This window comes from Triticum urartu, chromosome 7A, assembly GCF_056163025.1.
Source record: "Triticum urartu cultivar PI428250 chromosome 7A, HENAU_Tu73, whole genome shotgun sequence".
In the NCBI taxonomy this organism is placed as follows: Eukaryota; Viridiplantae; Streptophyta; class Magnoliopsida; order Poales; family Poaceae; genus Triticum; species Triticum urartu.
In genome coordinates this window covers 734,253,506-734,269,683 of record NC_141879.1, presented here as the reverse complement: position 1 = coordinate 734,269,683, position 16,178 = coordinate 734,253,506, and the positions used below count along the sequence as shown (strand labels likewise).

At 44.5% G+C, this 16,178-nt stretch overlaps 1 protein-coding gene across 1 annotated transcript; it reads right to left on the bottom strand.

Annotated features, from left to right (window-relative positions):
- Positions 1-14,833: 14,833 nt before the first annotated feature.
- Positions 14,834-15,843, bottom strand: LOC147962442 (uncharacterized). Its single transcript, XM_087534197.1, has one exon. The coding sequence runs from the start codon at positions 15,841-15,843 to the stop codon at positions 14,878-14,880; it is 966 nt and encodes a 321-aa protein (XP_087390323.1). The 3' UTR covers positions 14,834-14,877.
- Between the last annotated feature and the right edge of the window lie 335 nt (positions 15,844-16,178).

The window sequence follows — 16,178 nt, the reverse complement described above, 5'->3', positions numbered from 1 at the left end:
CGTCAGATGAGTAGTCCGCCGGGTACATGTGCACCTCTGACGAGCCCGGCGGCCTACTCTTTAGCCTATACGTTTATGTGTTGCTCGCTCCTGGCCGCCCCCTTGGAGCACTCGCCCGTGCTATTTTGTCTCCAGGTGCTCACGTCAGATGCAATCGTCTCTGGTTGTTCTTACCTTGGTGTGTTTTGTGCCCTTTTTCTTAACCTCCCCTTGCTGCGTACTTGAATTGTGTGTTTTTTTGTGTATGCTTGTGTGCAGGTCGGGCTCCCATAAAGTGTTAAAAAAGAATCTTCGTAGACGAATACGTGTTGGGTTGTGTACATGCCTTATATCTGAAGTAACGTTATGTAGATCTATTTTTAAATCTCAACCATCTAGCTTTAGCATTAAGACAAAATCAACGGATATAAAGGGATGACCTATGGAGAACTATGAAATCTTCCGTCCTTTAATATTAGGTATAGAAGAGAATGACCAAAAGGTTTGGGAGCAATCATGAAAGGATATGTGGCACTTCCTTCACAAAGTGCCCCTCTGGACAGAAATGAAGAATAATTAGTGAGGAATTATTCTTGGGCTAGGATATGAAAGTTTGGGCATATTTGAGCAATATATGACCCAAAGAAATTATGAGAATTATTTGGGAATTTATGGATGGACAGAAATATGGGTTGCTTCACAACCTAGGGCAGACAGGATTATTCCTTTAATAGGAAAATGAATATTCCTGAGAAAAAGAAATTAGGGTTTGGTCAAGCAGTGGAGTGACATGATCTTGGAAAAGTTTTTAGGATGATGAGGCACTTGGGAGGGGGAATTAAGATGATTTCCCAGGTGACAAGGCCACAGAACCACTCCAGAAAGAAAAACAGAGCAAAAACCACTAAATCAACAAGAAAAAGAAAAGGGCCAAAAACCAGGCTGTTACAACTCTTACCCCCTTAAAGAAATCTCGTCCTCGAGATTTAGTTCCTCAGGGAACAAGTATGACTTTAGGACACCGTTTCCAACTCGGGTATCCTTTTTCCTTTATTTATTGTTCCCCCAAGAATTTCATATGATTTTCTTCCCTTGCTCGGGGTGGTTTGCTTTACCTTTTTCCCAAATTCTGACGGGTTTTTGGCTCACATACCAAATCCTTTTGCTGACGTTGATTCTTTCATATCTGCGGTGATATCCAATGGATCTGAGCATAAATTTCCTTTTGTCATGAAAACCTTAATACTTTTGTCATGGGGATGCTTCAAGTAAATGTAGGCCTTCTGGTTTCAATAAATGCTGAGAATTAATCAGGGCCATCTTCTGACGGGATCTGACTACTCATAGGTGGTACTGATTTTAATTTATTTCTTTGGCTCGAGAGTGAGATATGTACCAAAGAGTTGAGTGTCTTTTGTCAGGAGCAATATAACAGGGTATGGAGTTATAGCTGTGTCATACCTCAAATATTTACATCTTGAGACTAGCCTGACAGGGGATGACGGACAATTAATTGTTTTTCCTGACAGACTGACCATGTACTTGATTCCGTCGGTGAGTATACCGGGTCTGAGCTGATTGTTCGGCATTTGACTTTCTCATTTTGTCGGTATACCTATTTGTATTTTTCCACACTAACCATTCCAAGCGGGTCAGCGGGATATGAAATCCTTGTAAAACTGAGTAATCCTGTGAGGGTATGCCTTTGTGGCTCCATATGGAATTATGGCCTCCAACTGATTTGGGTATCCGGACCCTGATGGTTGTGCAAAAATCATCATACCTTTGCTATCAGTCTCACCCTTTAACAGTCATGATTTTCTTTGGCAGGATACCTTACTGAAATAATTTGGCCACACCTGTTCTTGATTCTTCATATGACCAGGGGCGTGATTAGTGCAATATTGTTGGCACTATCCCTTTGTGCCTGTTTTCTGACCTGGGTTCGCACATATATGACATATAATCGGGACTTGTAGTGGTACAGAGCTCGTTGTTGAGGCCAATCATACAAGAAAGTGACAAGGTTTTAAGGCATCTCCTTGTCAGTTGCGGGAATAATGACCTTGATGACCATTTTCAAGACTGTTGATTCGGTGATGTCATCCCCAGATCTTGTCAATTCTTATAATTACATAAGATGTGTATCTCTGCTTATCTTCATTTGCATGATCCATGAGTTTGGGGGATCCTTATTTTTCCTTAGGTATATCTGTTGGATCCTTGCCGTACCTCGTATGAGTGACTGATATGATTGGGGATGCATGCTAACCATATGTGTAAGAATCCTATGCAACCGAACACTTGATCCTTGAGGTAGACATATGTTTTGACTGATTTGTGTTTCTGACAAAATTATTGCAAATCCGATCCTTGAAATGTACTGACATCTATTGCCAACTCACCGCATAATCTCTGAGGACGGTGCAATATTATGGTATTGATGTGGACTGAGTGGCTTACGAGAGAAGCCATCCGAGTAGCTTGCTGAGGAGGACTCATTAGCTTCTGCTTGATGCTTTAGTCTGGGTAGCGTGCAGAAGAGGGCTCAATAGCTAACACGAGGAGCTTGATCTGGTTATTGTGATGGAGAAGCCTGAGTTCCGTACTTCAGAAGCTTCTCCTTGAGTTTGCTTGTTGAGAAAAAAATTCATTTCCGTCTATCAAAAGCTTTTACCGGGGTATCTTGCTGAGAAAGATGAGGTATCTTGGGCCGGAAACTGTTCACATATCATGCTGAGGAAATTTGAGGAGCCTTGCATCATAAATTTCTTCTGATAGCGTGTGAAAGAAGACTGAGTTTCTTACATCCAGATCTTCATACTAATATGCAGATTGAAATCTACACACACGCCCATAATATTCTATGGCTGATTATTTGCATGAGAAAATTTGTTTGGCCGTCTTTCTTGAGCATATCACATTCTAACTTTATTTCGGATGATAACATATTTCAAGCATCATGCATTGCTGAGCCAAAATTTTGTATGTGATCCATACCTTTGACTAAAAATATAACGTTGAGTTTGTACATGACTTGTCTTGCTGCTGACTTGATCATTACTGCTGTGAGGATTTTGTACTGATGTAGACTTGAGTTATCAGTACTATTGTGAGGAGTGCACAATAATACAAAAATTGATTATCACCCTCAAAATCAGATATTCCCCATTTCACTGCAGTCGGTTGAGAATTCCATTCTATTTAGCTGAGTTTCCAAATATTTGAACTCCTTGCTGATTCTTCGGATCCGGGGTCGGTTGATGAGCAACTCTTTATAGGGGAATAATGTAACACCGGGGCCCAAAAGAAAGAATCAAAAGAAAACTCAAGCACACAACAACAATCAATTCACACACAGTCAGTGTCACATATTACTGCTAGTCACACAATATGCATGCCTACTTAAGCACACAAATCTCGCGGGATCTCCGGTTCTACGATCTAGCATGCTGTGACGATGTGCACGAGGACGAATAAATGTGTGGAAAAATTGGTGTAAACAGCGCTACACCAAGTTTTAGCTTAGCCAGGTAGCAACCTGGACTAGCTCGGAGGCAAGGACGTACTTGGTAACCAGGTAGCAGGACACAAATGTCGTTGCCACATTATTATCAAGCAAACAGAAAATATCTGTACTCGTCCAAGAAATAAGGATAGCGGGGAAACTGAGTCTGCTGGCATTGCCCTTTCTTGATGACTAAGACCATTAAGGGTTGCCAACACGACAAGAAAAAAAAGGACGATCCGGGGTAGTAGCATGTCTATCAGCGAAACGATAGGCGGGGCTGAAAGAAAGATATCGGTGCGATACCTGAGCACCATTCTTGCAAACAGTGTCTGGATCACTCGGCATCACCCTGCTAGGACAGAAATGACGCCAAACACCGAAGAACAGGCAAGAAAAGAAAACTGAAGAAATGCAAAGGCTGAGCTGTAGTGGATCCGAATCGATGCCAGCTACACTCACCAGATAAACCGTTAGCAACAAATACTAAGGCTATATGCATGCTATGCAATAAACAAATGCAGCAACCAAATGCAATAAACAATCCAGACTCTAAACTACCGATTTCTACTGATTTCTACCACTCGCGCTGACTAGGGCGTCCTACAGCCAGACATGCTCTGATACCAAGCGCTATGGCACCACGGCTCAGAGAAACCGGAACGCCCCGTATTCCAGCCCAGAGATCGAGGAGAAGTCTCTGGAATACGGCACTGCTTGACATAGAACAAATCAGCTCTTATTACAAGAATAATAATACAAGTGTCTGATATTACAAAGAGGCACATCAGCACGGCGACACTACGCCTGCGATACTTCACTTGCTCTACGCTAGTAGTGGAACAACTCATAGCAGCGGAATACTTCTAGCAGCGGAACAACGATGAAGGTGGTGAACTCCACTCCGCAGGGACTCTGGCTGGGACACGATCTAGCTTGCATGCATGGCAACCTCGACAAACAGTCAAGCAATCATGGCATCACCTGCAATCTGGCATGACACGCCAGGTCGGTACATTGAATGTACTTGTAAGCTCACAACAACCATAAACATCAAGGTAAGACAATAACACAGCATTAGCAGGTTAATTAATTAACAACTACCATGGTGAAGCAACTACTAAGCATGGTATGAAACTAATACAACACTGATAAATCACCATCTCATATCTCCATAACCATATCTCTCTTGGCTAACCGGCCAAGCAATATACCATCTGGATCACCTCGTGATCAAAACCAAACGGTGATCTTTCCGGCGATCACAACCATGACCAACACTTGGTATCAAACGGTGATCTTTCCGGCGATCACAACATGACCAACACTTGGTCTCAAACGGTGATCTTTCCGGCGATCACTACCATGACCATCACTTGGTCTCCAACATCATCATCAACATCCTGCCAATCTGTACTGCTCAAAATATCAACATATAAATCACCTATAAGTCATTCTGTCATGTGAGTGTTGATCGAACGGTGTGACCTAGTACGAACCCATGCCCATGACCGAGGACGCTGCTATCGATAGTGTAAACAAACACACACTGCAGAGGTAGCGCACTTTACCCACACCACGGAACCCATGGCCTCACACTCCCATTCGGGTGGACCAACGGTGTTCCGACAAAACCGACCTACTGCCATGACACTCTCCCGTCCACTCCGACCAACACCCCTTTTTGGGCTACATCCTGGGTGGCCCCGTGCCTACCAAAGGCACCAACGGCCACCGTCGTGGCCAAGACATAAAACGGTCCCAAACAGGGACCACCCGGGTACAACAACAACAACGGGCACACAAGGCTTATGTCCGCCTACCTGATTAGGGTAGCGCGCGCCCATAACCTTCCCTCGTTGGAGGCACCGGCGAGAGGCATGACAATAGACCCAGTTAGGGCTTTCCCATAAAAGGAAAATGTGGCTACACTGGAAAAGCCCGGTTCAGTGGCACCTGACCAACTTAATGACGTAATTTATCCCCAAAATATAACAGTATTAACTGATACTCCAATATCATCTATCAACCTATAATCCAAGTCATGGCAATATCCAACAAATATTCCAAAGCTTAATATCGTCTTACCAAAGTACTCTGTGGACAGCATAACGCTACTATCATGATGAATCCAAGAACGATAAAACTACTACTGAAATATCCAGAACTAACTATCCAACTATGATCCACATGCAAGCATCATCTCCAACCTCATACTCCAAAACATAATATTATCTTACATCGTGATGAAAATAACACTAGCCACTAATAATCCAAAGGCAACATGATATCCAAAGTAATACTCCAAAATAATACCAGATACCATCATGAAAATAATCATAATAGCCACTCATAATCCAAAGGCACATGTCATCCACATAATTATCAAAACATAAGTCCTAGAACTCCAAGCAATATCATGGCAACTTCAAGATCAAACAATACTCCGAGGAATGCCATGAACAAACCATACATAGCTAATGCAATATTTTAAACAAGTTCAAATAAATAAACCATGTCACTGCATTGCAATCATGCAAATGGAGGGTGTGGCTTGCCTGGGGTGGAAGAAATCATCAGGAAAAAGTGCAAGGAGCTCGCGGAAAGAATCACCGGAAAACGTTCTCTCTCAGAGGGGCTGATTAAGGGCAGGGGTAAAATGTTCAGTTCTAGTATGTTGAAACATAATGAAAAATGATAACAACAGAACGAGCTCGACGAAACGAATAAGTGGGCTTTGGATTCACCTCATTTGGAGTTACAGTTGCGGAGTTATGAGGTGTTGAACACCAGGGACCAATCTATGAATAAAACTTCAACAAACAAGTCCATGGAGGCAAAAACTGAAAGCGCCTTCGGCAGAATATGTTTCCTGGAAAGTGAAAACGCATTTTAAGCTACAGAAGAGAAGAATACGCTTCCTGAAAGGGAAAGCGCAGTTTTGGCAGAAGCAAACTAAGAATACGCTTTCGGAAAAGTGAAATGTATTCTTCAGTTACGCTTTCACTTAAAACACGCGGGCTCGGGGCTGGGGTCACATACACGTGGGGTCGGGCGGGGTTCATGGGCAGGAGGAGGGGCACGGGCCTCGTCTTCTTCCTCCTCTCTCTGTCCCGATCGAGACAGAGGAGGAGCAAGGGAGGGGCGACGCCGGCAAGGGGCGCGGGCTGCTCCGGCCGTCTCCCGCCCGGCCGAGGCCATCGGCGGGTGCGGCGGTGCCTGGCGCACCGATCCAGAGAGGAGGCGACCACCGAGAAGGAGAGGAGGACGCGGGGGCGGAGGAGCGCCGAGGAGGACAGGGGCGGGTCGACTGTGGTGCTCTCCGGTGAAGCGGGCACTCCGGCGAGGGGGCAAGTGGGGCGGATGAGTGGAACGAGGGGGACTCGGTGCACGTGGTGGGAGGAGGAGAGGAGGCTCGGGTTGGTTGGAACCAAGCTGAGACCGAGACAGCTATGGAGGACAGAGGCGAACTCCCGCGTGATATGGAGACTACAGAGGGAAAATGAGACGGGGGAGGGATGAATGAGCTGCGGAGGGGTTTGGGGGTCCTTATATAGGCGCGGGGGAGAGCTCTATAGCTCACGAGCGAGCTCCCGACCAAGCTTTAATGGCGGGCAAAGGCTGGACATGGCACGGGCATGGCGTTTGCGACGCATTTAAGGCGAACGATGATGAAGCAGCGATGCAGGGTGAAACAGTCGGGCATGGGCGAGCTCCAGGACATGAATGGAGGTCGAGACAAGGAGGGAGGAGACGAGCACAGTGACCGGACCGAGCCAGAGCTTGCCCTGTGCGTGACGCCAGCGTGATCACCACGGGCACTGGCGCAAACGGCGCGTTCTGTCCGGGCCGACCATGTCCAGTAGATAGACCGTCATGTCCTCAGTGAAAATGAGGAAATAAATCGGTCCAGGGGCAAAGAAGAGATTTGCACTCAGCTCCAAAGTAAATCAGTAAGAAGATGTTTGTAACTTGTTGTAGTTAAACCAGCTTGGTAACGTGGTAAATAGTTTGTCTGATGATGATCACACACTAAGGTGATGTTGATCACCAAGAATCAGACTAAGAGGAGGAGTTTAGATGAAGGTTGCTGTAGAAAGTGTAAAACTGGCCAGAATTGGGGATTTGGATGATACACTCACATACTTAATTTTCATGAGCTAAAATTTGATAGAGAGGGGTTATATGATGATATGAAGCTGTTGTAAAAATTTCATGCCATTTGGAAATACCAAAGTGGCACTTGCTTCACAAAGCTTCATTCTGGACAAAAAGTTGGAGAAATTGCAAAGGGCAATTGGATTAACCAATTGAGCTAAAACTTGATGGAGGGAGTTGACATAGGTAGAAGCGTGTCCTGGTAAAGTTTCATCTCAATTGAAGCAATATAAAATATATTTTCTTCACAAACTGAAAATCTGACCAGAATCTAAGATTTGGATCTGGGCTCACATAGAGGATTGGATGGGTCTGAAATTTGGAGGAGGCTAATTATATGAGCACATGAAGGAGTGTGCAAAATTTCAACTCATTTGGATAACCCTAACTAGTACTTCCTTCACAATGCCTTCTGTCTGACAGAAAGTTTGAAAATTTGCTGAGGAAGATTGGCTTGGCAAATAAAGTTGAATTTTGGCATGAGGCAATTATTTGGACATAATAGAATGACCAAAAGGTTTGGGAGCAATCAGGAAAGGATATGTGGCACTTCCTTCATAAAGTGCCCCTCTGGACAGAAATGAAGAATGATTAGTGGGGAATTATTCTTGGGCTAGGACAGTAAAGTTTGGGAATATGTGAGCAATATATGACCCAAAGAAATTATGAGAATTATTTGGGAATTTTTAGATGGACAGAAATATGGGTTGCTTCACAACCTAGGGCGGACAGGATTATTCTTTTAATAGGAAAATGAATATTTCTGAGAAAAAGAAATTAGGGTTTGGTCAAGCAGTGGAGTGACATGATCTTAGAAAAGTTTTTAGGATTGTGAGCCACTTGGGAGGGGGAATTAAGATGATTTCTCAAGTGACAAGGCCACAGAACCACTTCAAAAAAAACAGAGCAAAAACCATTAAATCAAAAAGAAAAAGAAAAGGGCCAAAAACCAGACTGTTACAATAAAAAAATTGTGCCATTGTAAGACATCGCTACAGGAGACTTTTGTAATCGGTGTTTACTTATGTAATATTTCCTGGCACTATAGTTGTTGTTTTAATATGATATATACTCCCTCCGTCCGGTGAAGAGTGTACATCTAGAGATTTTAGAACAAATTATGGAGTCAAATAAAAAATGCATTGGAAAAGTGCAAGACACCATCTCTCTCATCTTTAATTAACCAACCTCCAATGAGCTAAGTGCATGTAGAAATTGAGAGGACCATGTGTAGATTATTATTGGTCTTGATTACTGTGTTATGAGAGAGAAGTATATTTTTCTACTTTAAAGTGCATTGGGAAAATAGAAGTACACTCTTTCATAGACAAATTTTCAAGCCAAATGTACACTCTTTACCGGACAGAGGGAATACATTGTTATTTTGGAATATGACTAATGTACAGTACATCTTCAGTAATCACCGGCGTTTCACGGCCGGCGGCTGTTTAAATTCTCTACTACTTAAAAAATACACAAGGTTCCTTTTCCTGCCGCAGGACCATGTTCTGCCGTCGGCTTCGTCGTCCCGCACGCTTCGTCGAACACATGGGCCAAGACCCAGCCCACATCTCTCACAACCCACATGCACATCGCTCTGTTGCTCCCAACCTTCAGCCGGAGCGCTAGGGTTAGCGCCGTCGTCAGCCACAGCCCGCCCCTCGCTCACCCGGCCGCCGCTCCACCTCCTCTGCCGGACCTCGCCGTTGTGGTCCGCCGTGCCATATGTACCCCTCCCTGGACCCTGCCAGTGCGCCACCGACCGCCCCCCTCATTCACGTCCATCAACCTCTCCGTTCCTGTGGCTGCGCTGGCCCCTGTCATCAACGGCGTCGTGGCCGGAGGCCACATGTACCCCACCTCGACATGTATTTCCTCTTGCTCTGTGATGGGGCTTGAGTAGGGGACGAGCAGGATTAACGAGGGCGAGACATCGACGCCGGCGACCGTGGGCGCGACCGGTTCCGGCAGCTGCCATTCCAATGGACCCACGCCAGGCTCCAGCAGCCAGTCAGCGAGCAGCCGAAGCATGCATCCAGAGGTTCGACTGTGTGTACGGGAGCTTTGCTGTATTCACTTGCATTTACATTCTTTTTTCATGCAACCGGGAAACGCATGGGTGTTCATCCTCTCTTGGATATGGTTTTTCTCATAATGCAGGCTATCAAGATAGGTCTCCTTTTAATTATCACAGACTTTAGAATTTTTTCTGTTCAATGTCATCACTGCTTTCTTGTCAGATTAATAAGCAACTAATAGAATATGTGCACAGTTCTACCAGTTTTGCACTCAGTTGGGGCCATATATGTGGATTTATGTGTTCTGTTACTATGCAACTTAACTCAATTAAGAATGTCGTCTCATGTGATTTATGCGTGAACTGCTTGGACTTTTTAATTAAAGAAACATCTCTTAAAATTTACTTGTCACATATCATTGGGTCTTTTGTATTGCCAAGAGTTGTTATTCTCTGGAATATCTGGAAAAGAAGAAATGCAAAAGTTTTTAGGCAGGATCTGCAACCTATCCACCTCATCGCCCGCTCAGCTGCAGACGACCTCATGCTTTGGTCCAACAGATGCTCCAACGAGCAGGCCGTGAACCTTCTGCGTGATTGGTGTACTATGTTGTTCCACTTATCTATGAGATTGTAACCCAACTATTCTTGTAATCTCATCCTCGCCCCCAACTCTCACCTTTGTAAATGTACTCTATTTTATAATGAAATGGTTCAGGCGGGCGTAAGCCCGCCGTAGCTCCGTCAAAAAAAAAAGAGTTGTTAACTGACAGTTCATAAATTGTATAATTTCTTGTTATCTTCCTGTGGATGGAGTCATTTTTTTGGGTAGTAATACAATCCAGCTTGACCATGCTGAGATAATTGTCATTTTGATTATGACAGCTTACGAGTTTAATATTTCAGCTTACAAGATTATGACAACTTAGAATATGTATCTATTGTAGTCGACGCCGCCTACCCTCCTCTTTGTTATGTCAACTTAGAGATCGGCATCCTCCAGCACCACGCCTGTGACCTTCCTGTCGTAGCAGCAGTGTCCACTGCTCGGCTGCAGCAGCAGCATCCACTGCCCGTCGCGCAGGCGGAGCCCCGATACCCGATAATGCGCTTCCATCACACTCCTTCCACCACTAGGAGGAAGAGCCAAGGGAGCCACAACCTCTTTGCTACTCACACATACATCAACACCAACATTAGCTACTGGACAGAGTGTCCTCGCCAAGGTGTAAATTCCCTTTCAAGTTGAGTGGCAACATAGCAACGGTAACTGGGAGCCTGGGAGTGGGAGATGCAAACTAAAGTGCCCCTGATCGGTAACCTGCAGGTCTTAATAATTTGTTTCATTCTTTGTACTATATGTATATCATATAATGAACTGTTGAATTCTGAGATACCAAAATAGGAGCTGATAATTGCTTACCATGTTGGTTCATTGTTCAGAGCTACAACACACTGTTGTTTCACTCTGGCTGAATATTCTTCTCTGCTTGAGGTTGGTCCTAAATGAATTTCATTGTGTGGATTGTCTACTGAATAACTCAGACACCGGGTGAAAGAGATAGTTCATTTTGTGTGGATGAGCTTCAGTTAATTATAGGCTATTTTGCAATCTGGTAATCTTTGTTTTATGGGCAGGACGTTTCAACACAGGTGCGAACATTCGGTTTGTACATGAGAAAGAAGGGGCTTTTACAAACATTCAGTTCTGAATTTGAATTTGACCACCCACCCATCTTGGCATAATCAGTTAATGGTTCTTTTTTCTATTGCTACATTTGATCTCATAACCAGGACTCAGTTGGCTCAACAAGGATGTTAACTATGATGATGTACTACTTTCTCCAGGTTACATAAATCTCCATGGGAGAATGGATTGGATTAAAAGGATTGAAAGTACTAAATTAATTTTAGGTGGTGTGGAGGAACTTCTTAATATATAACTTTGAGACATATTTCTGACTTGCGCCTATGATGGCCAACACTAGGGAGGAACTTCTTCTTTGATGAGGAATTCATCGGTGATTTATGATTCTTGCAAGCACATGATATCTTCACTGTGTCAGAGATTGTGGAGGGTGAACTCGACTATCATGATGTGGACTTGATTACATGCTTGTAAGATCAGGTGGATTTATTGTCCGGTGACCTCGGGATATCACTTGTTCGGTGACCTCGGGATATCACGATTTTTAACGCTCTTATTGTGTTGGAATCTATTGGCTCCCGGTGCAACGCATGGGCACATACCTAGTGCTTTTTAAAATTATCCATATCTTTTAAACCGTAACTTTGATTTGAACATGTTATATATGGAATTTGATTAGAAAAATATGTACAATATGAATATGAGATTATTTTTATCTGTTAAGTATTTTAAATATTATTTTGGAATATATTTGAGTCAAACCAAATAATTTTCTAAATTATCTGTATCTTTTAAATCGTAACTTCGATTTTAACATATTATATATGAAATTTTATTAGAAAAATGTGTGGAATCTAAATATGATGTTAATTTTACCTGTTAAATATTTTTAAAATATTGTTATGGAAGCAAACTTATAATTTATAGCGCAAGATTCGTTTTTTTCATACCGGCGGCGATCCAGATTGCAAATAAACACCCCACTATAACCATATACGGAAAAGAAAACTTCGATAACTACACATGCATACCTCTGAAAAATGTCGTAGGGGAAAATAACAGATTTCTCATCGCGAGAGTGAGAGAAAGCGAGCGAGAGAGAAAGAGAGGGGGAGAGAGGGGAGAGAGAGGCGCCTTAGGATTAACCATATTCAACACACATTTTTTGTTGTTTTGTGTGAACACTGAGGCCATCGCTGACGAGGGTGAGAAGGAGGATAAGTGGCAACACAAATATGATGCCTCGCAAAAACAAAGGAGATGGACCTATTGTGGTCTTGATTGATGGTTGTTGAGTTAAGTGCGTGTGTTATGTTTTCTCTCCCATTGCAATGCACGGGCTCTTTTGCTAGTGTGTATATATATATATATATATATATATATATATATATATATATATATATATATATATATATATATTAGAAGAAACACTCTATAAAAACATGTTGAACAAGAATTTTTAAAAATGTTGAACAAGTATTAAAAAAGTTGAACAAGTATTTGAAAAATATTGAATAAGTATTAAAAAAATTATTGAACGTGTATATGAAAATGTGGAACAAGTATTTGAGTAAGTATTAAAAAGTTGAACAAGTTTTTGAAAATATGTTGAATAAGTACTAAAACAATATTGAACGAGTATTCTAAAAATGTTGAACACATATTAAAAAAATGTTGAACAAGGCTTAAAAAATGTTGAACGAGTATTTGAAAAATGTTGAACAATTATTTGGAAAATATTGAATAAGTATTAAATGTTGAACGAGTATTTGAAAAATGAGTATTTGAAAAATATTGAATAAACGTTGGAACAATGTTGATCATGTATACAAGAAAATGTTGATCACTTATTAAAAAAAGTTTTTGACATATACAATAATGTAGAATGAAAATAAACATAAGAAAAACAAAAAACAGAGAAGAAAGAAGAGAAAACGAAACAAAAAATTGAGAAGAAAAAAGAAAATGAAAAACATGAAGACAAAATAAAATGGAAAAATAGAAAAAGAAACCAATGAAAGCAATGGGAAAACCGGCTTCATTTGCCTCAATTACAAAACTCACGTGCGAGACTTCGGCGTAGTGGATAGCAGCGCTAGCTCTTGATACGTCTTCAATGTATTTATATTTTTTTATTGTTTCATGCTATTTATATTATCTGTTTTGAATGTTTTATGTGCATTAATATGATATTTTATATTGTTTTTGGGACTAACCTATTAATCTAGAGCTCACTGCCAGTTTCTATTTTTTTCTTTATTTTAGAGTTTCGCAGAAAAGGAATATCAAACGGAGTCCGGACGAAATGAAACTTTCGCGATGATTTTTCTTGGACCAGACGACATCCAGAGAACTTGGAGTGCACGTCAGGAAAGCCACGAGGCGCCCACAAGGACGGAGGGCACGCCCCCCCACCCGGGAGCTATATGGGCCTTAGTGAAAAAGAGAAGAGGCAGCCTAAGATGAGCCGCACGCCCCTCCCCTCCCTTGGTCTGAATAGGACAAGGAGAGGGGGCCGGCCCCCCTTTCTCTTTTCCCCCCTCCGCGAATCCTATTCCAACTAGGATTGGGGGGGGGGGGGGGGAATCCTACTCCCGGAGGGAGTAGGACTCCTCCTGGCGCGCCTCTCCTAGGACGGCCGCACCCCCCCCCCCCCCTTGAGCCTTTATATACGGAGGCAGGGGCACCCCAAAGGAACACAAGTTGATCCACGTGATCTTATTCTTAGCCGTGTGCGGCGCCCCCTGCCACCATAGTCCTCGATAATATTGCAGCAGTGCTTAGGCGAAGCCCTGCGACAGTAGTACATCAAGATCATCACCACGCCGTCGTGCTGACGGAACTCTTCCCCGACACTTTGCTGGATCGGAGTCCGGGGATCGTCATCGAGCTGAACGTGTGCTAGAACTCGGAGGTGCCGTAGTTTCGGTGCTTGATCGGTCGGGGCGTGGAGACGTACGACTACATCAACCAAACGTTTCCGTTGTCGATCTACAAGGGTACGTAGATTACACTCTTCCCTCTCATTGCTATGCATCACCATGATCTTGCGTGTGCGTAGGAAATTTTTTGAAATTACTACATTCCCCAACAGACATACTACAACCCACAAAAAATAAAAAAATAAACATGTACTACGTGCACAACAACCTTTGGCTGGATACTCAAACGCACGCACGCATAGGAGACTTTGGCTGATTGCCACATGTACGTACCGTCAATGGTGATTTTACTTTATTGCTTCAATCCACGGTCTTACAAAATATACGTGTATATAGCAGCAGCTAGGACACGAAACCATGTATGTACAAACTTGGTGATTGAACGTGTACAAACGGGACACACACCACGTACGTCGTGGTTATTTCCAACCGTCCCCACCATTCCGCTTCGAGGAATTTTTGCAGCCGAAACCGGGGGTGAACTTGTCTTTTCACGTTCCATTTAACATCATTAGGTTAAAAAATAGATAAAAGTATTATATTGGAAACAAAATTTAAAGTTGGTATTAGATAAGGAAGAAACATTTTTTCAATGTTAAATAAGGAAACGAAATTTAAAACAGTGTTAAATAAGGAATTCTTTCAAGATTGTGAGCAGGTACGACATGGGCCATGCCGTCGGCGCCGCCGGTCCATCAACGACCACCGCGAAGAGGATGCCCCCGCCTTCGCATAGCACGTAGAAAAGACCGTCGTCGTCGTTGTGGACAACGGCGATGGCGTCCGGTTCAAGCTGGGAGGAGAGCGAGGTCCAGCGCTCGTCGCCTGGCCTGGCATAGGAGGCCTCCCCATGCGGCATGTGCGCCAGGACGACGACGCCGGCGGCAGAGATGGCGACGTGGTGGAACATCCAGTTGCGGACCGTTCGTGCCATGACGAGCTGCATGTCCGGGGCGGCGTCGCCAAACGCGTGGTCGACGTCGTACACGGCGGTGCCGTCGTCGTCAAAGAAGGTGCCCTTGACGCGTGCCAGGGTGGCGACGGCCGGGAGCGCGGCCTGCGCCCCGGTGAGAGGGTTGAGCAGGCAAGGGTTGGCCGTGGCCACGTCTGCGACGAACACCCACCCGTGCGCTGAGCCGCCGGTGACGAAGCCGTTGCCACCACCGCCGCACGGGAAGGTGGCACCGGTGGACGGCGAGTAGATCGCGGCAGCACCGTCGGCGTTGGCGTGCATTAGGCAGGGCGGTGGGTTGGGCTTCGCGGGGAGGCGGAGGCGGCGGAACTCAGCGTAGGCGGAGCGCCAGGAAGAGCAGACGGCCCCGGCACAGACAACGTCGGTGACCTCCATCAACGCCATGGCCTTGAGCAGCAGGTCCTCCGGCAGCCCGGACCAGCAGTCCCGGTCGTTGTCGCCATGAGAGTCTAGCTGTTCGGTCACCGCTGATGCTGGTGCCCGCTGTCGTTTTGGGAGCGAGAAGCAGTGTCGGCGCGCCCACCGTGCGACCTGGCCCGCCGCCGCTGCCACCAGCCGCCGCCCTTTGGACGGTCGTCTTGTCCTCCTGCCGAAGCACACGGAAATTGTTGCCGCCATTGCGTTGAGTTCTCGGGACTTGCGCCGCCATCGATCGATCGTATCATATAAACGGAATTTGAGGGCGATCCCAGCTCGAGTTCTTTCCGGGGATGGATTTGATCCGTCCGAGTTGTACACGAGCGATCCCAGCGGACTGCTTTTTAGCAGTGGGATTCACAGGCGACCGAATGTGTAGCAGAGTCCGTGCCCGGTACGATCGAGGGGGAACCTCCCGGCCGGAGATGCAGTTTAACATCTCGGCGTTCTCGCTCCTGGCTGCGGTGGCGGAGAAACGAACGGGTCGGTTCATGCGCTTGACAAGATAAGAGAGAACCCTTATCTCTTTGGCTATT